This window comes from Alligator sinensis, unplaced genomic scaffold, assembly GCF_000455745.1.
Source record: "Alligator sinensis unplaced genomic scaffold, ASM45574v1 scaffold215_1, whole genome shotgun sequence".
NCBI classification, from domain to species: domain Eukaryota; kingdom Metazoa; phylum Chordata; order Crocodylia; family Alligatoridae; genus Alligator; species Alligator sinensis.
Window position 1 is genome coordinate 535,472 of NW_005842259.1, and position 23,027 is coordinate 558,498.

A 23,027-nucleotide genomic window follows, 5' to 3' on the forward strand; every position below is an offset into this window, starting at 1 on the left:
TGGTTTTCCAAACCAAGAGGGGCCAGGATGTGTGTCACTAAGGTGTGTGGAGAACGCTGTGATTCTGTCAAGTGGCAGCTGTACTGGACTATCCTTGAAGACTTCCTTTTCCCCAAACCAAAGCCTGAAGTGATTGGTCCAACAGGTGCAAGACCTAGAGACATAGCTGGTGATATCAGTTCCTGGACTGGGCCCCCAAAGACGAGCAGCATTGCAATGAAAGGCATCGGCTCCCAGGCAGCTGTGCGAAAAGGGGCTCCAATCTAGTGTAACCAACAACTGACCCATGCTGCCCTGATCTAACATCCCTTAGGCTAACTCTGAGGTGGGGTCACAGCAGCAGCATGGCACTGTTCCCAAGGGAAGGGAACTGTGTGAAGGGAGAAGCAAAGGCAGCATAACTGTGAGATCATCTAAGATCCTGCACAGCCCACACCAAATCCTGGGCCCCAGGTGCTCAGGGCAAGAGACAAAGAAAAGCAGTTGTGTCATGCTGGTTGTTGGGATCTGAGAAGAACAGAGAAGCCTAGGGCTAGAGCTAGAGAGGCAGTGGCACAAGAGCCCCATTGAGGGCTAGTCATTCATAGCTTCCCCCTCCATTCCTCTCTGCAGAAAGAGCGGATCCGAGAGAAGTTTGTGGCAGCCTTGAAGACAGAGTTTGCTGGCAAAGGCCTGCGGTTCTCTCGAGGTAAGCAGAGGGCCCTGTGATTGCTGTGGCTGCCCATGCAGCGTGTGTTCTGTGAGAATCTCAGGTGGGAAGAAGCCCTGGCCATTTCTTACCTAGAGGTGACTGAGTGAATGTCAGGGATGGGAGCCCAACTGAGACCCCTTGGAAGAGAACATGGGGTGGATTCCCCATGTGGATCCTTGGGTGGGGAGATCTCAAGCCTTGGGGTCCTATGTAATGTGTAGAGAGAAACAGAAAATAGAGAGGTATAAACAGTACCTATGAGTAGTGGATCTTTTTCTTGGGAGATCAGTCAGATGCACTGGCTTTTGTTCCACTGAATTTCAATAGGTTCTCACTTAGCTCTGCTGTTCCAATAGAAATGTAGGAGAGGAAACAGAGATTGCTCTTGCTTCTGACACTAGCAGTTGAATTGTTCCAGCTGCAGAGCCAAATCCTTCCCTCTGGTTCACCTGTGCAGCCCCAGTGATGCCAGGGGCACAGGAGAGAGAAAGCCCCCAGTTTGCTTCTTGGCTCCCCTGCTGCATTTGCAGGGCAGACTGTTAAGGAAGCAGTCTCTTCTTCTCTGGTAAACCTAATCTGGAATCATTGCATTGCTGTTTGTGCGCAGTGGTACCTCCAAGTAGGACTGCGTTCTCATGGCCAGACTTGCAAGAGTGAAACAGGCAGCAAGTGTCCTGGGGGGGAGTTTGGCCAGGATGGAGGTGGAGGTGAATGTTGGGGAGGGTGAGGGATGGGGCTGCATTCTTTAAAACTACTCAGAGGTGAAGGTAGAAAGAATCAAAATGTAAGGTGCCTATTAAAGAGCACCTGTTAATGAAGAGCATAGCAGGTATGGCGGGTAGGACGCTGTAGGGTGATGGGACACTTCCCTATTTAGCCACATAGTAATTCAGAATCTGTCGGCCTGCCAGGAACTTGTGTATCCTGGTAGCCTCTCCCGGCTGTGCCATCTTGGCATTGACACAGGCTATTTGTCATAGCAAAGACAGACAAAAGCATCGCAGTCCTGTTCTCCTCCCCAGCTGCACACTAGGCAAGCACAGAACAATGGTCCTTTCTCCCAGTGCTTTGGTAAGCTGCTTTCGCTAGGCCACTCTTGTGACCCAGTGCACAAAGATGACAGGATCTGTGAGCTCTCTGGTCCTCTGAAAAGAAAGCACAAGATGTTTTGAGCTGGGCACCTGAAAGTAGAGGTGCATAAAAACAGGGATTCCCCCATCTCCCCTTAAAGCAGAGCTGGAATTGATTTGTCTGAAGCTCTGAAGTGGTAGAACCCAGGAGCTCGGATACCCAGTGCCACTGGGCAGTGCTGAGACAGCACTCACTGTCCATGAGTAGAGCACCCTTCTCCCTTCATGGGACTTTTCTAGCCATATCTGCTGGTGTTGGGAGCTCCTGTTGCTGCCCAGCTCAGCTTGAAAGGGACAAAAGACCTTGGAATATGCCATCTTCCTTGCTCAGTGATGGATCAGATTTACACATTCTCCTGGCACTGGGGTGGCCAGTTGGATTCCTGCACTACCACAGGCTTAGGTGACCTTGGCATTGGTCAAGTTGCTTCACCTTTCATCCATGTCCTCCATGGGTGCTTGGCTGTTGCCCTACTCAGCACAGTAACACCTCACCCCAGGTGCCCTGTCACAGAGCCAAATTGTCAGCCCTAGGTTCTGTTTTCAGGCTTCCCCATGCATCATACTAGCAGAACTAAGCACCCACAGATGGGATCCGCTAGAATCAGCTGATTGGGGAGTCACCAAAACTAGCCACAAATGAAAGGAGAGGAGAAGGGCAGGGCCCAGCTGCTCAAGCAGCTGACTGGCCAGAGACCAGTGCCATGCTTCTGGCCAGGCAGACCCCGCTCTTTACTAGGGATTATCAACCAGGAACCTTCCCCTGGAGCTAAGTGGCTCATAGGTAGTCTATGCCTGGCTCATCCGTGAAAAGCTGGAGAGTACATGGACCCCAGACTAGTCAATAGCCTAGTAGCTGGAGCACCCACAGGTGGTGTGGTTCTGAGTCCTTCAAATCGCATGGAGTGGGGATTTGCACCTGAGATCCTGGTCCAAGCCCCTGTGGGCCTGTCTCAGAGCAGGGACTTGAATCCACACTTCTCCTATTTTAAGTGACTCCTCTGACTAATAGATAGTTGGCCGTTTTTAATCTCAGCTGTTTAAATAGGATATTTATTGGGCCACAGAGACGAACAGTGTCTGTAGCCTCCTGGTTAGGGCATTCCTCTGGGATATGGCAAATTGAGGTTCATGCCCATGCTTCAGGAGCTATTTATTTATTTATTTGTACAAGGTGGGGCAGCTCCAACAGAAGAGATTAGGTATGCCCCACTCCAGCCTGCTCGAGAGCCTTGTGGCAGTGTCCTGAGAGTTGGGACACTTGGCCTTAAGTTCTACCCAATCTGGAACAGGAAATCTGCATCTCCAACATCCCAGGGTCAGTGGTGTGCATACATACACGCACACAGTTGTTCATGCCTTTGTCCTGAGCAATTCTTAACCTGCTTACACAGCTCCTGGTACTTTTGTGCCTCTCTACCTATCCATAGCCTTCCTCAGCTTCCCCCCACCCCCTCCAGGCAGGATGTGTCAAGTAACAGGTGTTTGGCCTACTTTCAGGACTAGCCCCTGCTGATGAAGTACACCATCCCCTGTCTAATTTGATAACCCCATGCTGAGGCCTCAGAGCAGTTTCCTTGCTGCAGGGCAGTTTCAGCATGTGGGGGCTCTGCACATGCCAACCAGCAGAAGCTCAGGAGCAGCTGAGCAGTGGTTTTAAGAGTCAGTGATGCCTAAAGACTGTGGGCTTAGGCAACCAGAAAGTGCCTTTGAGGCTTAATGCCTCAGCTCACCGTCATAAGGTGGGAGTGCCAGTGCTTCCCTTCTTCATGGGTATTAGGAGGATGTGTATATCGCAGACTGTGAGGCCCTCGGACACTGCAGGGATGGCGGGGATTGTTAATAGCCTGCTAGAGTTTCTCGCAGGTTCCCTGGTAACAAAGCTGACCTCACCACTCCTACACCCCAGGCTCCTGTGTTCTTGCTCATGTCCTTGGCTGAGATCAAGGGCGCCTTGCTGACGCCCTCACAGCTCATTGTCATAGAAACGGTAGCTGCCTGCCTTCATCCCAGCAATGCATTAGAGCAGTGATTGCCATGGCAGGGTAATGTCTTGCTGCCGTCTGGGAAAGACTGGGTTCACGCAGCCAGGCCCTCTATACTGCCCCAGCCTAGTGCCCAGCACCCTTCCCGCTTGCCCGACAATCCCTCTCCTGCTGGCAGGTGGCATGATCAGCTTTGATGTCTTCCCAGAGGGTTGGGACAAGCGCTACTGCCTCAACATTCTTGATGATGAGAGTTTTGACACCATCCACTTCTTTGGGAACGAGACAACCCCTGTGAGTACACCCTTCACACTGGCACCTGGAGTGGAGAGAGGGGAAGGGGCATTCAACTGTTCTCTGAAGGGAGGGACCTGTTCCCCTCATTCCCCAGCTCAGTGGTTCTCAACCTCGTTAGAGTCAAAGTGCCCCTTGGAAAATGCCAGCTCTTCGTTTTCACTCTTTTTTTGACAGCAGAAAAATAGCACAGCAATGCTTCTGGTGCAGAGAACTCAGAAAGGCCACAACAGGTCAGAACATCTTTTTCCCCTATGGATTCCTATTTGAAATCTCTGGGTTTATTGTGGGAATCGCATGTAGGTGTTTGCTCGCCTGTCAGTGTTCATATTGTACAACACCTTTAAAAGGCTCTCTTGGTGGCCCAGGGTGCTGGGATGCCCTGGTTGAGAATCCCTGACCGGTTCCTATGGACCATTTCTCTGGTCTCTCTTGGTTTTGTTAGGCGATGCTGTCCTCTAGTGGTGAGAGAAGGGAGAGCTCTTGTGTACCAGAACATGCTGCTGCACCATGCCAGACTGCTATCCAGCCTACTTTACATGCTAAGCCTACAACCAAGGGACCAGTAGTGCTTGGGATTATCAAGTGATGTTCTTCCCACCAAGCCAGAACTGACTTCCTGCAGCATCACAGTCCTCAAAGTCATTCTGAAGCTGATGAGGCCACAGAACTAGGGAGATGCAAACCTGAAACTCTGACCACATCAGCAGAGGCAGGAACATCTTTGCTGCCTCTGCCAGTGGTGCAAGGTGGTCCTTACCTGCTGCTGATGTGGCATTCATTGGTTTTGCTTGTCTCCTTTCATATATCAGCAGTCTCTTGTGCTCAGTTGAGGTTCCAAAAGACTCTTCACAAATGTAGGTAGGGGTAAGGTGTTAGTACTGGGGTCCTAGCCAAGCCCCAACTTAAGTTGCTACACTGAGCTGGCCTAGGTCTCTCTCCATTATTTCACTTCAAATGGTTACAGTGCCCTTCTCCATCCCTTAATGTGTGCTGTAAAATCATGTGGTAGGTGCAGGATGCCAGGGACTGCAGTCATACTTCCAGCCTGATCCACAAGCAAAGTCAGTGCAGTAGGGATGTGGGCAGATGTTCACTTGCCCTAGTGTAACTTATATGAGCTTTGTATGCTAATGTAAGTACACTAGGATCAGGGTCGGGTATGCAGCTGTTCCCAGGGTAGTAATAGGTGCTATTACAAACCTTTGCGACTCAGTGGCAGGGGAGCAAATAATAGCTTGTTTACATTTAGCAGACATTACTACCCCAGGATGGAAGCAGACAGATGATACCTAAACAGAAGTAACTTATACCTTTATAGTTTTTACCTTGACTATTTCAGAGGAAATTCTCCACAAGATTGGGTGAAGTTACTCCAGCATAGGAGTTTGTGTCATCTGACTGCTACTTCTTTACAGAAATATAATGCTTATTAGATCAATGGAAATACTTAATCCGTCCACACTTTTTGACACGTCAGCCTTACTCCCTACATGGGGTTTGGATTTTGTGTTCTTAACAACAACGTTGGGACAAAGACTAATTCAAATCACTTTCCTCCCATAGGGAGTACTCAGCCCACAATTTAAATTCTCTCTCTCATAGAGCCACCCTAGCCTCCATTCTGTCCAGTGAGCTAGTAAAACCCTTGTAACCCATCCCCAGCAGGATCACAATCTGTGAACAGTGCGGTGCATCTCAGGTGAGCACTGTTTGCCTCTCACTGACTGTGTTTCAGTGACAGGTGGGTGACCCTTACAGAGTCTGAAGTGCTGTTGGGGTTGTACAGGACAAGGGAAGCTATATGCAGAGTGATGGCTACAACTCTCTCTTTTCTTTCCCCCTTCAGGGAGGGAATGATTATGAAATATATGATGACCCACGGACAGTGGGGCATAGCGTCCGGTCTCCCCAGGACACAGTCCAGAGATGCCGTGAGATCTTCTTTCCAGAAAGAGCCAATGAATGTTGACTTCTGTACCCCTTTGGATCTTCCCCAGTACCCATCACCAACCTCCGAGATTCCACATTGTGAAAAGCACCTTCGTTTGAGGACTCTGCTTGGGGTCCACTGAAAACTGCTTTCCAGAGCTGGTCATGAGGGAAAGTTTTAAAGTGTTGAGTGCAAGTGGGTGTGTGCAGGGGAAGGGGGAGGTACGTTAATCCTTCGCTACCTCCATTGATGGCTGGGAACTTGTGGGACCAGTTCTACTTCCACCATCAAAAAGACTCTTCCTTTTCTAGGTAAGCGCTCCATTCTTGGTGGGTGATGGTTTCCTGCCTTGTTGGTCTGTGGCCTGTTAGGGACCAATCACTACAGGCACTCTTTTTCTCTCTCTGTCAACATATCTGCACATGGGAATACACTTCATAGGTTCATCCCTAGACACTGAGTATGTGGGGTAGGGTGACCACTTGGCTATAGTTGGGCAGGACAGTCCTGAAATGGAAACATCAAGTCCTGGTCCTGGGCTGCATGACTCCAGGACAGCATTTGTCCTGGATTCCCAATATCGTGCAGGGATCCAAGTTTTCTGTTCACCGTGGAAAAACACAGGAAATGGCAGGTTTTCCCTTGCAGGCTGGCAGAGTTCCAGCCTGCCAGGGGATACAGGAAGTGGGATGCAGGGGGTGTCATGTGCATGTATGTGTGCACATATGTATGTGGCCAGGAATACAGCCAGAGGCAGTGGTGGAGAGCAGCTTCCCCAGATGCCTGCAGGGAAGTCTCCAGGAGCCCCGCATTGGCCGCACTGCTATGGCAAGGTGCTCCCTACCCACCTGGCAGCAGCAGGGTTAGTGGTGCGGAGTTTTGCCCCCAGGTAGACGGGGGCATCACCATGGCAGTGCAGCTGGTGTGGGACTCCTGAGGGGAGGGCAGTAGGGCAGGGAACCCTAAGTCACAGCAGATATCCTGCATCCTCCTCTGCCTGCCCACAGGCTCCACAAAACTCTGCTCTGGCTGTGCTACTGGGAGGGAGAATCATCTTAAGCGCCCCTCTGCCAGCAAAAGTAAAAGTCAGTGCCTATGGGTTCATCCCATTAGTCCCTGTTGCACCTCTAGCCTTGGGAAAAGGCCTGGGACCTGCAGAGATCAAGGGCTCTCAAACTGTTTCATTCTGTGGACCAATCCTTAAAGGTGACCTGGAAAGGATATTTTAAAATGAGTGTGCGCCCTTTTATTGCATGTGTTCTGAAGGCCAAGAATTTCTTCCTTTCTGTGTGGAAAGAATGCCTTGAGTTTCCACTTGGGTTTTTATATGCAAGTGAAATGAGGAACGTGCAGTCTGATCTTTTCTGGTTTTGCTGGAGAGCTTCAGGTCTGCAGAGCTTTTTTTGAACTCTGAGCAACAGTAATAGACTGGGAATTAGAAGTTTTAGTAGAGCTATGCTTCATCCAAATGGTAATTAGGCATTGGAGTGAAGTAGGGGTTAAAAACAAAAAATGTTTTTAGCAGTCTGGCCTACAGTGCTCTGCCAGCAGAACAGAGAGCTCCCATGCCCAGAGCTTCTCTGCCAGCAGAGTTACTCCACCCCTGCTGAAGAAAGCAGGGCTATTACTGCCCCCTGGTAACTGGCAGAAGGTGTGTGCAGACAATCCCATGCCTTCTGCCAGCTGCTATGGTCCCTCGAGTAACTGGTGCCTTCCCAGGCTGCACTCTGTGCTCTGGCTGAGTATAGACCAGGCCTGACTGCTCCCTTCTTTTCCAGTTGCTCAAGAGCTGGATTTCTATTGGAATATTAAAAAAACCTTTCCAACTTTCTTTATCCACCTTAACAGGGGTGAGACAAGTATCCTCCCTCTTTTCCTCGTCACTTCTAAGGAGGCAGATGCAGTTGCACAAATGCAGCTGTCTTCTGGTTTTTGTCCTCCCCGAGAGCAGGACTTCACATCCAGCAGGACCAAATCTCCCAGCAATTCCTGGCCCTACATCATCTCTGATTTTTGTCCTTTTGTTTCTTATCCTTTATCTTGGGTAACTTTTTGTGCATCAGGAAGCCTGACCCCTGTTATATGTGTATTGAGGTACAGTGGCTGAAGAAAGTCGGGGATTCAGTTGGAGGAAGGTTCTCTGTTATATCCTTCCTACTGATGTAGTGTTTGAAGCTCTGTGGTGAACAGAGAGCTAGGAGCTCTGAGTTCAAGATTCCCAGAAAAACCCTATGGGTTTTGAGCATCTCCAGCTTTGGATACGGTAGACAGATGCTCCTCTGTCCATGTACTTCATGCCATTGTCCTCCAGAACTGCTGCTGCCTCCTTCACCAGCCCCCTTTATTTTTCCCAGTCCATTTTCTGTCTCCTCTTTCTTCTGGTCTGTCGCTTTCCTTCGTTGTCTGTGTTTTTTGCTTTCTCACTGTGGGTTCTTGGCCCATGTAACAGATGGCTCTTTGCTTCCTGCTAGTGGCTGGACCACTTACAGAGGTTCCCGAGCGTGCTTCTGACAGACACTAGAGACTTGTGCTTTTAGGTTCAGGGGTTCATTTCCTCCTTGGAAATGAGGACCTACCCCTCCTTGAAAGTCACTTGCTTTGTGGCTCCCTCCCAACTCCATTTCACTCCACAGCAGGCTGTGGGGACCTGGAGTCGAGCTGAGTGTCCGCAACTCATTTGGAGTCAGTGATCTGTGTGTGTGTGTGTTTGAGGGCTGTGGGAGCAGCCCCTTGCCTGGTCCACAAAGGAGAGGAGTCCATGACCGCTCTACGGGGCTGGTGGTGCACCTTCAGACAGCAGAGTGGCCATCATGGCTCTGGTTTTAAACCAGTCTTCACTTGGATCATGCAAGCTCCCTTCAAGCCATCAGCCCAGATGCCTGATGGCTGGGAGCTGGGAAGTTCCCACTAGCAGCTTCCTCAACAGCAAAGTTCAAGCTTGTTTCTCAGGGTTCAACCCTTCTTTCCTCCCAAAACACTGCCTGCCCTGGCAGGAGTACGGCATGGCTCTTAGAGGGGGGTTGGCTTATACTGACTGGATTGATCTGTACCACTGTCAAAAGCTGGCTCTGATTTTTGGGTATGCAACCTGAGACCCAAGAACATCAGAAAGGTCATGTGAGATCAGAGCAAAAGCCCTCCTAGGCCTGGGTCCTGTTTCCAACAGTGGCACGTAATGGGCATTTTAAAGGAAGCACCCCCAACCTCCCAAGTTCTGACACTATGCCTTGCTGAAGCCTTTACTGCCCTCTTTGCACACAGCTGGTAATGCCACCCTCCTCCCCCACTGTGACGCTCCCTCCCACCTAATAGTGTCACCCCTGTAATGTCACTGCACTACGGGAGCCCTCGCAGCAGGAGCAGCCATTGGTGGGGAGAGCATATTGTGTGCTGAGACATGTGGGCCTGTGGGAACAGTTGTGGAGACAATTGCCACGAGGTGTCTTTGTTTTCACCTGGTCTTAAGGCTGCACCTGAAACTGCTGTATGGTCTCACTGTGACAGAGGGGGTGCTGGGGCTTGTGCAAACTGAGCCTTCTCCCTCTGCCCCTGCCACCTCACAACTGGAAAATGTGAAATGGGGAATGTGCCACCTCAGTTATGCCACCAACTAGTTGCAGCCATCTCCCCCACCACACCTGGAGACAAGAGGCCTCTCCCTGCACTGCCTAGAGCTGGCCTCAGTTCTGATTGAGCATGAGCACCTGTGGGGTTTATCACTGTATGATCATGTGTGTATGTAAAAGTGGAAGGACACGTGTCATTGACTGTGTAGCCTGTGGCTCTGTCCATAGCTGTGTGAAAGAAAAGAAGTTCCCCTGTGACTGACACTAGCTGTTAAATAAAGCAATTTTATTTTAAAATGCTATTAAAGGTATGGAATGGAGCCGTGGAGGGCAGTGTGCTGTGTATCTCTGGGCTTGAATGCTCACTGAGCCATACAGGAAAGGAGTGGGAAGATGCCGCTCCCATTGCATACATGTTGCTGGAGAGATGTGACAGATCGGAGAATAGCTGTGCAAAGCCTGGGTGATTCCTCAGCTGGGGAGTCTGTGCCCATTTAGAGATGGGCAGCAGTGGAGGGAGTGGGAGGCCCTGGATGGCCTGTTCTATGTGGCTGGTTGGAGCCTAGGTGCCCCCTCATCTGCTGGATGGCTGAGAGGTACACAGAGCATGTGATAAGTATGCAGTCAGCCCTCTGCACAGGCACCCCTGTCCTTCCATCCCTGCAGCAGCCTGCAGTGGAGGATTGAGACCTGCAGGCTTCAGGTAAGGCTTATCTGAGTAGAACCAGAGCCTGCTCCTGAGTGACATGTCCTAATGGGAGCTAGGAAGGGCATGAAGAGAATTCAGCATCTCCCCAGCGCTAGAGGGGAAATAATGGGAAATAATGGGGCTCTGCTTATTATGATCCTTTTTACCAAAACAAAAGCTGATTTACAGGCTATGAATTGACTGCTGCTCAGCAGAGCTCAATTGCCTGCAGACCGGATCATGGCTGTACTACTGGTGTGGGAGCTGCATGGGGTGTCTCAGCACCACGCTGCCTTCTGTCACACAGGCCTGCCCATAGATATTACAGGAAGTCTCACAGCACCACTCAGAAGTGAGCTAGGACTGTTCTCTGCTAGTAGAGACAACTGCTAAAGGTGATCACACTGGAAGAAATCCTTGCAGCAGGTTGTCTTTATCACCTTGCAGCACTTAAGGCCCTAGAGCTCTTGCTGATATTCCTACAGGTGCTTTCTAAGCCTGTTCCTACAAAAGCATAGGACAGTCCTGCCCATTCATACCCTGGGATATTGCTCTACACTCCCCAGCAGAAGCAATGGATTGCAGCCTTTGGGGCAGAGACTTACCTTTTCCTTCTGTGTTCATACAGCATCTCCTACAAAAGGGTTCTGGTTCATGACTAGGATTCCTGGACAGTAGTAGAGCAGTGAATGCAAGGAAGCTGTCATACTACCCTTCTGGACACTCACTCCATATGGTGCAGAAGACTACGCAAAGGCTCAAGGCAATACAGAGTAAGCTCCTCATAGTCTGAGGTTTATGGCTCAATCCTCTATTTGCTCGTTAGGTTTGTAAGTAAAGGACTGTCCTGCTGGATGTAGCTAGTGTCTGGAAACACCAAGCCTGTCTCCCCAGAAAAGATAACCCCCACCATCACTACCTCTATCCAGGAACTCTTTCTTCCTGAGGATTGTGGGAGCTGTCCTGCACTTGTCTTGTCAACATCATGCCCAGCAGGGAGGCATGACACAAAAAGCAGCAGGAGGAAAAAAAAGACAGCTATGTAGGACTCATGGGAAAGTCACTTTTAATGGTTTATTGCCAGTGTTACAAAGGTTTGACACAAGGTCAGACAGGCAGGAACCACACCAGAGGTTTCAAAACACAAACACTTCTAGTTTTTAGTTTATTTCCAAAATAATCAGAAAGTCTGTCTTGGCCACGCCGACTGCATGTTCCAGGGAGACACCTGGGAGGGGCAGCTGCCTCTGACCCGTGGGTGCTGTGCTCTGCAGGCAGTGGCTGGAGTGCAGATGTGCGCCCATTGACATCCACTCTGTGCACAAAACAGCCATGAGGAGTCCCAGGGGCTAGTCCAGGACTCAGGGCAGGCCCCATAGACTGTAAGGAGGAAGGAGTAATTCCTTGTGGACCCTAATGTGTTTGTCTTCAGGGGTTATGGGCATATGATGGCATGGATGAGCTGGTTAAAATATCCCTTCCTCCTTCAGCCATTCTTGCCCTCTATGACATTTCTCTCACATGCATGTGCATGCCTACACACACTCACAGTGTATAAAAGCAATCACACGTCCTCTCCAGAGGCTGTCAGTCCCTTACATGAATCCTTCAGACAGGCCAAATCCCACTCACAGCAAAGCCAGTAGGAGTTCTGCCATTGACTTCTGTGGCAGAGTCGCATCTTACTAACAGCCTGCAGCCTTGGAACAGCATGGCTTCAGGAGTAGGATAGCAAGGTTGTGGCTCCCTGGAAACTCACAGGGCTCCTCATGTTGCTCACTGGGGTGTAGCTGGCAGAACAACACATGGTAGAGCCTGAACCCACTCAGGAAAGGCAGCAGCAAGGAGCTGGCACACCAAACTTGCTGGGCCTATGTCCCCAGGAAGGCTCTCCATCCTCCATTTATCTGAGCCAGTCTCCAGGGTATCTAGGCACTAAATAGGCATCCTTATAGCTTCCATATAGTCTTGACAGGATGGCATAGCCCCCCCCCATCACCACCAGTTCATGGCTGAACCCATGTTCCAGTGGAAACAAGAGAAGCCAGAGGGGAAAACACTACCCTATTTTTAAACATAAAACAGATGCACAACATTTTTCTGCCCCTCCCTTTTCACAGGCCCAGGCTCTCACTGTCAGTCTCTAGAGTGCACAGCCCGTCAGCTCCCACAGAGAGGGCAGCATGCCGCTTGGCAAACTTGACCTAGCTCCCACCACCCATGAGTGTTGCTGTGTGAGAACAGCTTCCACACAGTGCCAGCTGCCTAACCCTTAGGACCATCAGGGGGCTTAGGAGATGAAACCACAGTTTTGCAATCTTCAAAGGATTCTCAGAGCTGCAGATCCTGGCTAGACCCCTGGCAGCCTAGAATGTGCCCACCAATGCCATGAAAAGTCATGCCAGCCATACTCTGCATAGAACCACTCCCTGCCCTTTGCAAGTTGCTTTGGGAGTCCACCTGGTCAAGACATTTAAGAGAAGACCAAAAATAAAGTTTGTGCTTTAGAAGTGACCCTGTCTACACCGAGGGGATGGGGAGGTGCCTGCATAGACCCACACAACATAACTGGAGGAAGCAGTGAATAAGGAGGCACAGCTAAGCAGTTAAACTCTTACCATGAATTGCATGGCCAGCTACACTACTACCCTAGACTACATACTGCTGCCTACACCCCACTCCATCTCCCTCACTCCCCACCCCGCAGCAAGCTACATAGACACATACAAAAGGGGATTCTCAAGGGAATTTGGGCTGACAGAGGGGAAGGGGAAGGAAGCCATTGCCCAAAATTCAGGCCAGCTCTGTCAGAAAAAGTGCTCGCCACATCTAGTAGCACAGCAGAAGTGCAGTGAGAGAGTCAGCCCCAGGTCTCTGGCCACGCAGCAGCACAGGGCACTAGTTGCTAGTCAATCTTGTGCTTGGCAAAGAAGGATTGTGCAGCATATGGGAAGGAATGGAGGAAACAAGGCCTCACAGGTCATGCTCCATTGCAGAGTCCATGGTGCTGCTATTTGGGTGTTGGCAATTCCTTTGTCAACCATAAAGCCCATCCCAGCCCAGGACTGGCACAGGCTTCCCCACCCTGTGACAAGAGTGTGACCTGTGCATGCAGTACATCATGCTACCATAGCAACTACAGCAATTAGGTCATGGAAATCCATGAGGTCAGAAAGATGGAGAGCAAGTTGCCACAACAACTAGACACTCAGACAGGAGTGAACCTGCAGTGTTTGTGTGATGCCGGGGGGGCATGGAGACTAGAAGGCACCATTTGGGGCCAGAGGGAACTAAAAAAAAGTTTACATTTTGTATTTGCAAACCCTTAATAGATTAAAGCTGCGTTAAGAAAATGAATATGTTTATCCTAAAGCAGGAAAGTTACTGAGTGTGTAGCTCATTAGCACTGGCAGTGGAAGATTAAAAGATGGCATTTGAGCTAGTATTTGGTGAATCTGCAGGACTGGAGCAGGAATCATACTGATGTGCTCCCCAGTACTGATGTACAGTCCTGTTCTAGCTTTCCTCCCAATGCTGCCTGGGTTGGCTCTTTTTCTTGCTCTTCCCCCCTGCCCCTCAAAACAAGCAAAACCTCACAGAAACCTGCACGGCACTGTTGACCTGTGATACTTTGAAAGGTGCCTGAGTAAGAATGTAAAACCAAACAGCACTTCCAGGGGTTTGTGCACAGTGTTTTACCAAAGGGCAGGGAGAGGCTGAGGCAGAGATTCAGGCCAACATTTTCAAAAGAGCACACACCAAGATACCTAGGACTTGATTTTTAGTGGTTCTGAGCGCCCAAATTGCCAGGTAAATCAGGGGGGCCAAGGTGACCTCCAAAACCTGAAGCATCAAAGAACAGTCAGAGATCTCTTCAGTTGTTATCTAGGGGACCTGCTCAACACCCTGCTGTGAGTCTGTGCAGGATACAGTCCAAGTCTCCTGACCCCCAGACCCCTGCTCTTGGCAGTGAGAGGCTATAAAACTGCTTTAAAAATGAACATGAAAACAGTGGGGATTCCCTCCCTATTAATGAGCTACAGCCTGTCCCCGTGACGTGCGGCAGAAGAGAGGATGGTGACAGAGGGTGTAAACTGCAAAATGATACAATCCACTGTTCCCTACCCCCACATACACACAGAGCCACATGATATCTCTTGCCTCTGCCCAGCTCTCCAGACAGAGGTGATGTCCACCGGGGGGGGGTGGCATGCCCAGAGCCCATGGGGCATGGCTGTCTACTCTGCAGCAGTGCTGAGTGCATGGGAAGGCCATGTCAAATGACTTGGAGGAGGTGAGGTGCCCCGCATTTTTCCACTCCCCGCTCCCTCCCTGCCCACACACCTGTCTTCAGGAATGGGGATAAAACCAGTATGTGTCGAAGGTTTTGGTGTGATGATTGCAGGACTCCGTACAAGCGGATTCATCAGACACCTGACTAGACCTCTTACGCATACACCATGATCCAGAGGATCAATGGTTGCCTACCTTCAGGGGCAATCCCAGACCTCACAGATGTAGTTGTCAGTCAAAGTGCTTGTTCAAGATCATTTGGGGCTGGAACTGCCTCTCAAAGGAAGAGTGCCTCCAGACATAGTCACACCATCCCTTTGCTCCCCTCAGCCCCTTCTTCAGTTCACAAGGGAGTCAGTGCGGGGAGCTGGACCCTGGGCTGTCCTGGCACCTGACATCAGGAAGGGGATGGAGAATTTGGAGCTAACTGAGGAAATCAGGCTTTGGGCAGGGTGGGGAGTCCACACTGGGTCTGGATAGTGTGGGCAGTGCGATAAAGAAAGAACCGTTGCCAGCCCCTGCTGTGTGCACCTTCTCCCTACCACCAAAGTAAAAAAGGAGTCTTCTGTGTGCATCCCTGATCAGAGACTGTAAGAGCTCGTGCTACGTAAGAGAAAGTGGAATCCACCCTATCAGCAGCTCTGCCTTCCCCTCCCCCCTCGAACAACACAATTACAAAGAAAAATGTAATCTTATAAAAGACACAGAATGTATACATCTACATGCCACTTGGCAGACAAGAAACGTGATCCCGGCCCATCCTCCTCTGCCTTAGCTGTGCCAGACTGTCTCCCACACACCCAGGCACACACCTCCAACCCTGCCTATAGGCCGAGCCAGCCCATAGACCCCACAAGAACCTAGGAGCCAATGATTTGGCCAGACCACGTCTCATGCTTTGTGTGGGGGGCCAGGTTGGTGAGCACCACTTCCACAGCCTGAAACTTCTGGTTCTTGGGCGGAATGGGGCAGATTTTGTACGTGACCTCATCTCCTTCCATTGGGACATACTCCCCCTCAATGCTGGAAGAGACAAAGAGACAGGACAAATCATTAGGGGCACAACTATGATCAGAGCCATGATCGAGCTAGTGAGGTCACCAGGCACAACATAGGATGCTCTCAAGGGGTCCCTGTGTGAGCCCTGCTATCAGCAATGTACACTGGGCACTGTCCTTTCTGTAGAACTGTGCAGGACTTCTCCTCCCACCACCCAGCTACAAGATGACAGCGTGCCCAAGTTCCACGATCTGGGGTCCTTTAAGGGAAAGGGGAGGGAGCCAAACTCCTGCCTGTGAGACAAAGCTTTCAAAGAGACTTGTTATATGCAATGGAGTTGGCTTTTATTGAGACTATACTTGCTTTTCTTCCCAAACAAATTGCTGGCACAGAGGGAGAAGTGTGTGGCAGTCTGCTGAGCCCTGATCAGAAAGTTGACTATTCCTTGCATTTTCCCATCCCAGCCTTTCCAATGCCAGATTAGTGCCATTTGGAGCTAATTTGTTTATATTCACCACTGAACCTTGAGGGAAGGAGCACCCAGAGTCCATGGACATCCATTGGGATTTGGCTCCTACTTCCGTTAGTGAATATGTTTGCTATGGTGGAACACTGCATTGGCCACACCTGAGGAGGCTTTATCCACAGAGGCGCAATATGGTCAGCAGGCTAAGTGGTTTTCACCCTTTTTTCACTTGTGGACCCCTAAAAAATTTCAAATGGAGGGCGGACCTTTTTGAATTATAAGTGTGGGTATTCACATACTTTTGATTGATCATAGTCAACTTTTGAGGACCCCTCAGACAGTCTGCAGCCTATGGGGTCCACAGCTAGTATGTTGAAAACCTGTGGGCTAAGTGCATGTACTGTAGCTCCAGCCTGGATAAACCATCTCCAGAAAAGGAATGGAAGGCATAAAAGAAGGGAGCCTACCCCAGGGATTTTATTCAGCCCCCTGCCTCCATAATAAACCTGATAAACCCCTTCACCCCAGTTTATTCCAGTTATCAGGGCAAGAGGAGGTGATAAGAAACTGGTCTGAGACTCTGCCCATCCTTCCTTACCACCCCAAACGCCCGTTCTCATCTCTTATGGGCCACCAAAGAGCCATCAAATGAGAACAATTTCTGGCCATTACCATCCTGGGGTTAAATGACACTTATCATACTTGAGTTAAAGGTCCATCCCATTTTATCTCTCAACTCCTTGAGCCAGCAGTGGGTGAAAGTCTGCATATTCCATTCCCCATGAGACTCACTCAGACACATGTACGAATATGTCCTCTGTGCCATTCTCTGGGGTGATGAAACCATGGCCCTGGGAGCGTGAGAACTGCTTACAGACACCCTTGAAGACAGGACCAGCTGAGGCACGAGCCGTCCTACAGAAGGAAAGAGGAGGGGGGAAAAAGATTAAATACTCATATTTGACTCCACATGAGGCATCATTTGACAGTATCACTTAAGGGATGTACTTGTGGCAATACAGGAGGAGGAAGAGGGAAAGGCTGAGTCAAAACCAGATCATCTGATAAAAACAAAAGCTTCCTCCCCATCAAGGGAGCAGGCAGGAGAAGGGCTAAGGGCTCCTCCATGGTAGGGGTAGCCAACTTGTGGCACAGGCAGTCTTTGTGTGCAACACGTGGCAGATTAGGGAGGGAGCAGGGAGCAAAGCAGTAGATAGGGCAGGGAGCAGAAAACAGAGCAGCAAATCAGCCGTGGGAAGGGGAACGGAGTGGCACTTGGACAGGATGCAGGGATTACCCTGCGGTATGCCTGCCAAAAACCTTGACCCCACTCTGTTAGACCAGCAATACTCATGCTGGGCAGATTCAAATCCATGTTTAAAAATTTCTTAGCTTCACAAATTATTTCCTTCCTCCTACCATCCTACCTGGTCCCCTCCCTTTCATTCAAAGAGGCAGTTGTTTCCATTTGAAAATGAATGGCAGGTACGTTTAGCTCCCAAACATCTCATTACTTCACTATTCAAAGGAAATAGTGAAGTAACAGAAGCAGGACTCTGGGATGCATCTGAACCTATAGGAGTGCTCCCCCCGCCCACAACTGAACAGAAATGGCAGCTGCTCCTGAGGGCTTGTTTCCTCTGCTAAAAAATAGCTGTGTTTTTACTTTAACTAACATTCATGGACTATCCTTTGGTAAGAACACGGTGAAGACCAGACACTTTAATTTTATCATGAGGTAAACTAGCTGGATTCAGGCCTATGCCCTGACCTTGACCTCTTCTTGTGATAAAACTAAAGTGCCCGTTCTTTGCAATGTATTTATCTTGGCATAGCTCATGCATCACAGTGATCCTAAGGTAAAAATGGACTTTTCAGCAGTGAATACAAAATCATGACCACTGGTGAGCAGGACAGCGGGGAGGTCCAAGCTCCACTGCTAGCGAGCTGCTTAAGATTGGTCCATCAGTGGGTACTCAGAAGTTATGGTGCTGTTTCAGTGGGGCTTCTTCTAGGGTTTTCCACCTGGGTTGTAGCTGCCTCAAAGAAGCTGAGTGTATGGTTATGTCCCCTGGGCACAACACGGGGAGCTGAGGCTGCCAGACGGGTCTGGCGTAGCAGGAGAAGAGATGACATGAATTATAGGCTGTGCAAACTATATATGAATTGCATGCCACAATTTAAAGTGCTTGGATAACCTATAATGAATGATGTAAGCAGGAATCGTTTATGTATTGCTATACTGTAAGAGCACACACTTATGCAAAGACCCACTGACCTCACTTTCCCAGAAGCCTCTACTGCTATTTGCAATGTAGGAACAAGGAAATGGGAGTGCTGGCTGAACTTTTGATCCTTGTTAGTGTATGTATGCTAAGTGCCCAGAGACAGCAGGTGCCATCCCAGTTAGGAATGTCCAGGCAGTGGTGGGCCAGGTACATGGCAGAGATAAAGGAGCTGCCCTGTCCAAGAACCTAAGCTTTCTCAGAAAGTTAAGTCTTCTCTGGTACCAGAGGATAAAATTGGACTGGTTCTCAGAGATCCAGGGAGCAAAGGAGTTTCCTGAAATTTCTAGCTTTTTGCCTAGCAAACACCTCCTTTACAAGAGGTAGACCCTTGAACATAGACTGAACAACGAAGGAAAACAGCCTTCTGACACATCACTACAGTGCTTTGTAACTGCAGCGGTATTTGGAAAGAAAGTTAGGTAAGAAATATATACCATTCCTATACTCCTTTCCTTTTCCTAAAGTGCTGAACTTCTGGTGCTGTGCTCATAAACTCTGTAAAGTCCATTTGGGTTGTCTATGAACTTTCTCCTAATCATTTAACTCGGGGGGACGAGACACTCGACCTTTCTGGCAGGTGTGCCCCGAATTAACCCTGCGCCTTCCCTGATGCCACTCTACTGCCCAATCTACTGCTCTTTCTGCTCCCTACTTTGTTCTCTCTGCCCAATCTCTTGGTCTGCTTTCTTCTTCCTGCCTGATCTGCTGCTGTGCTGCCTGTCCTTGTCCTGGTCTGCCACATGTCATACAGAGGCTACCCCTGTACCGGAGACCATTAACACGTACAAACACAACATGTGCCCTGACGGACCAGAGGTTGAGTTCCAGTTTACACATAAGCTCTTTTTCCATCCGTGCACATGCAAAACTCCATGTGTGGAGAGCCCATGGCACCAATGCTTTACTGTCGTCACAGTAGAGTAGCAGATGAAATCTCTCCCACTTTCCACCACAACAGAACAGTTCACAGGGCTTATACTTGAGTCTAACACACAGCAACCCCCATCCCTCAGCAACACGAGGCAACTACTTACGCAGAGTATGTTCTGGTTCTCTTGGTGGGGAGAGGGCTGGGCAAGTCCCGAAGAAGGAGATTGCCCCGCTCCCAGATCCGGCTTCCCTCCCGTTGAAATGGAAAAGTAGGCCAAACAGGCGACTTTGGCGAGTGGAGTGGTGGCACTGTTGGTGGGGTGGTGGAGTCAGATGACATGGTGTGGTTGACAGGCTTCTCCGACTTGTGGAGGGAAGAGGTGATGACAGGAAACAGAAGACAGAGATTCAAAGTCTTTCAGCTCTTACTTCAACCTGCAGAAGAAAAAGAAGAGAGGGATAACGTACAGGGTGCGACTGCAAGGCAAAAAGGGCTATCCTCTCCTTCTGGACAGGGATTGGAAGGGGAGAAACTGGGGGAAAACTAGATGCCGCAATAGCGGTGTTGGCAAAGTGGTAAGAAGTGGGACAGGAGAGGTCCCAAAGGCCCAGCGTAGCGTTACAGCATGGAAGCTCATTCTGAAATGAGAGATGGAAAAATCAATGTCCTGACCACTGGTTCTCAGAAAAGATCTCTTGTGGTAGCTGATAAAAGGACTCATGCTGTCAAGCAAGTGGACCTCATCCAAGAATTGATGGTAGAAAGAGTTCCAAAAACTCTTCATATGACTCAGCTGCATTGATGTAGCTGCCATCTTAAATGATTTGTTATCTCCTAGTCCTTTTAGTGCTGATAGAGCAGTTTGAGTGACACAGCCCTTGGCATCTCTGCTTGAAGGAACCTCCAGATTCTTTTTGTGTAGGGGACAGAGAGGAATATTGCCCTTGCCCATTGCAGCTAGGAAAAATTAACCCTACTGCTCCCATTGAGATTAACAAAAGTTGTGCACTAAATCTTACAGTACAGCCTTGCTTACGGTAACTCCCAGGTGTTAGAGAAATGGGGTGGGATTTTCAGACCCAACTATGTGATTTAGGCCAGTTCTACACAAGAAGCTTTTGCCACTATAGCAGTGATGTTCAGGGGAGTGGTTTATTGTGACATTTCAATATCAGCAAAGGCCTTAGAGCTATAAAAGAGCTTATATCAGATCTGCTTATTTCACTTGCTGAGCCAGTATAAGCTGTACTGGCAAGAGATAACTCTGTCAAACCTTTTCCAATATAAGCTTTCCTAAAGGGCTACAACTCTCATTGACCTTCAGTGGGCACTGAGATTATGCAGGCACTTAAAATGGTTGGGATTTTCAAGTCCCATAAATGGTTGCAAGAGGTTAATATTTTGTAGATTATAATTACTTGTTGGTAATTCTTGTGGAAAAGCTCAATATCTGTGAAGAACGTATGCAGTCTCTCCCCTACTTACAAGAATTCCTCCTAATAGCACGCACTTGTGATCTTCGGCTGGAGTTGTGTTTCTATATTTTTTATTTTATACACAGAAAGAGAGACAGAATAAGTTATAAGGCACGGAGATTGTCTTTGTTATGTGTCTTCAGACTAGAGCATCTAGCACAATTAGGCTTTTTAAAAGCAAGGCATAGGCAATCTTGTGGGTAAAGTAAGCATTCAAGTCAGGACAGAATCTAAAGATCAGTCAGAAGCTAAAAGAAGAGGATCTGAGGCAAAAACCAAGCCATAGTCCTAGGTCCAGGGACAGTGTCAGACACCACTTGCCAGTGAATCTAGGATGCTGGAGCAGGAGTAGGAACAGAAACTGTGGGAGGACAGAGGAAATAGAAAAGTCTGTTAAAACAGTGCAGGAAAGAGGTGGAGATGACAATTAAGTCAATGTCCAAGCTGGTTTGTTAAGAGAAAGGAGAAATCCAAGATAGCAGGCTGAAATGGAGACAAGTCTATTCAGTAATTAGCTTTCATTTCCCTTTGGCTGATTTTGATTTGGCCCATTATACAGTTCTGGATGTTTATATGTAAAAATAACCTTACACAGGGGGCTGGAGAGAGTGGGGGAGGATTCATTTCTTCCCAGAGGTGAAACCTTTCTGTATGCCAGTTTGACACGGTCATATGTATTACTGTAGCTCCCACAGGTCCCCGCAGGGACTGGGGTCCCCTGCACCAGGCACCACATTTAACATCATTAGGGAATTCCTTCCTCCCCACCATGGCAAGGCATGCCCACATAGGCGCCATCTGCTCCCTCTCTCCACACAGCCTCAGACTCGCCCTCTGCATCGCTGCACTGCCCTGGCCCTGAGGCAGGAAGCAGCAGCTGGTGGATGGAGGGAGAACCCAGAGACCAGGGCTGCTATTGCAGCCAGAGCAATGAGGGAAGGAGCAGTGGCTGGGTGAGAGCCTGGGGCCACCAGTTGGACAGCCCTGTTATAAAGGAGCCCCTTGAATGTGTCTAAGAAACCAGAGGATGCCACCAGGTGAAACTTCGGTCAGAGATATGCATGGACAAGGGAAAGGCAGGCAGCCTGCAGTTGCCCAGTTTCCCCCTGGTCAGCATCTCCTTCCTGGTCTGTTAGAAAGACATATTGGGCCAGGTGACTGATTCAGGAACTGAGCTCAGATCTCCCCAAACCTCAACCCAATGCCTGAACCTCCAGGTAAATCTTCCTCTTCTACTAGTTACCTACTCAGACACCTCCCACTTAGAAAAAGGCTTGAGGAAAGGGACATTCCTACAGATCCAGCAATAGAAACTCAATTTTTTTTTGCGTTGGGATTTACATTGTATAAGAGACAAACAGGCCACAGAATTACTTTTCTCCAGAACCTCCTTGCCAATTGGGCACCATAATGTGTTCAACAAGATGAAGATGCATTTCAGCTTTTAAAGCAAATCACTGGGGCTGACTGCTTTTTCCCAGGTGGTGCTCATCCCAGGACCCTGCACACCAGGGCAGATTTTACAGACTGGCTCAACACCCACCAGAGGCTTCCTTTTGGAAGCACAGCATTGAAACTTTCCAGAAGTTATACAGCCCCCCTTCCTCACATAAGAGAATTGGTCAGCCCCTCTCCCTCCTTTTCTCTCATGGAGGTTTCAGTGTAGGTGGCTCTGAGCTCCTCTCTCCCTGGAGTTGTCATGGGTGTCCTCCAAAATTCACCTATGCAATACCGCCAATCCCAAACATTAAAAAAATCAGGAGTCAGGCCCTCAGGAAAAATCACAAGATTGGCAAAACAATCCTAGGATTATTCTTTAAAAAAATAATTAGGATTCTTTTTATGGTGTTTGCCTTGTAGTGACTGAGCCTTTCCGGGCCATATTCTTAGGCTTGGACTGGCCATGACTAGGGTGAACTTGTTTTATGTCGCAAAGCTGGGGCTTTAAGATGGATGCCAAATATTGCAAAACTCACAATTACATTGCAAGAGAGCTGGCAATGCTGCTATATGGCCCAGATCAGATGTTGCTTTTACACTAAAAATGGGAAATCCAGTACAACTATGGACAATCTGCCCTCACTTCAATCACAAATAGAGCCATTATCAGAGTGAGATCTAGTTGCTTATTCAGTTTGAAACCACCAAATGAATGCAATCCCAAATGTTTGAGGGCTTCTTTTTACTATTTGTACGGAAGCCCTGGGTATGATGGTGCAAGAGGAACTGAGAGAGACTTTTTCCTTGTTGATTTCTTTCCCGTTGGGTAATTTGGTGGCTTCTGTTTGAGGGCTGGACAGCCTTGCTCCTGTGAAAGCAAGAGTAGCAGCTCTGGAGACATCATTTTT

At 49.1% G+C, this 23,027-nt stretch overlaps 2 protein-coding genes across 3 annotated transcripts in view; one reads left to right on the forward strand and one right to left on the reverse strand.

Annotated features, from left to right (window-relative positions):
- The window catches only part of PMM1 (phosphomannomutase 1), a 16,895-nt gene extending 10,246 nt beyond the window's left edge, over positions 1 to 6,649 (forward strand). Inside the window, exons 6-9 of the mRNA XM_025208922.1 lie at positions 613 to 688; positions 3,985 to 4,100; positions 4,278 to 4,333; positions 5,950 to 6,649. Of these exons, the coding sequence (XP_025064707.1) occupies positions 613 to 688; positions 3,985 to 4,100; positions 4,278 to 4,333; positions 5,950 to 6,175 (474 nt within the window). The 3' untranslated portion in view covers positions 6,176 to 6,649. The remainder of the gene's footprint in view (positions 1 to 612; positions 689 to 3,984; positions 4,101 to 4,277; positions 4,334 to 5,949) is intronic.
- Positions 6,650 to 11,347: 4,698 nt separating this feature from the next.
- Positions 11,348 to 23,027, reverse strand: part of CSDC2 (cold shock domain containing C2) — a 23,172-nt gene continuing 11,492 nt past the window's right edge. For both annotated transcript variants that reach the window (XM_006027652.2, XM_006027653.2), the window contains exons 2-4: positions 19,368 to 19,638; positions 16,838 to 16,960; positions 11,348 to 15,603 (exon numbers count right to left, since the gene is read on the reverse strand). In XM_006027652.2, coding sequence (XP_006027714.1) covers positions 15,441 to 15,603; positions 16,838 to 16,960; positions 19,368 to 19,543 — 462 coding nt within the window. In that variant the 5' untranslated portion in view covers positions 19,544 to 19,638 and the 3' untranslated portion in view covers positions 11,348 to 15,440. The remainder of the gene's footprint in view (positions 15,604 to 16,837; positions 16,961 to 19,367; positions 19,639 to 23,027) is intronic.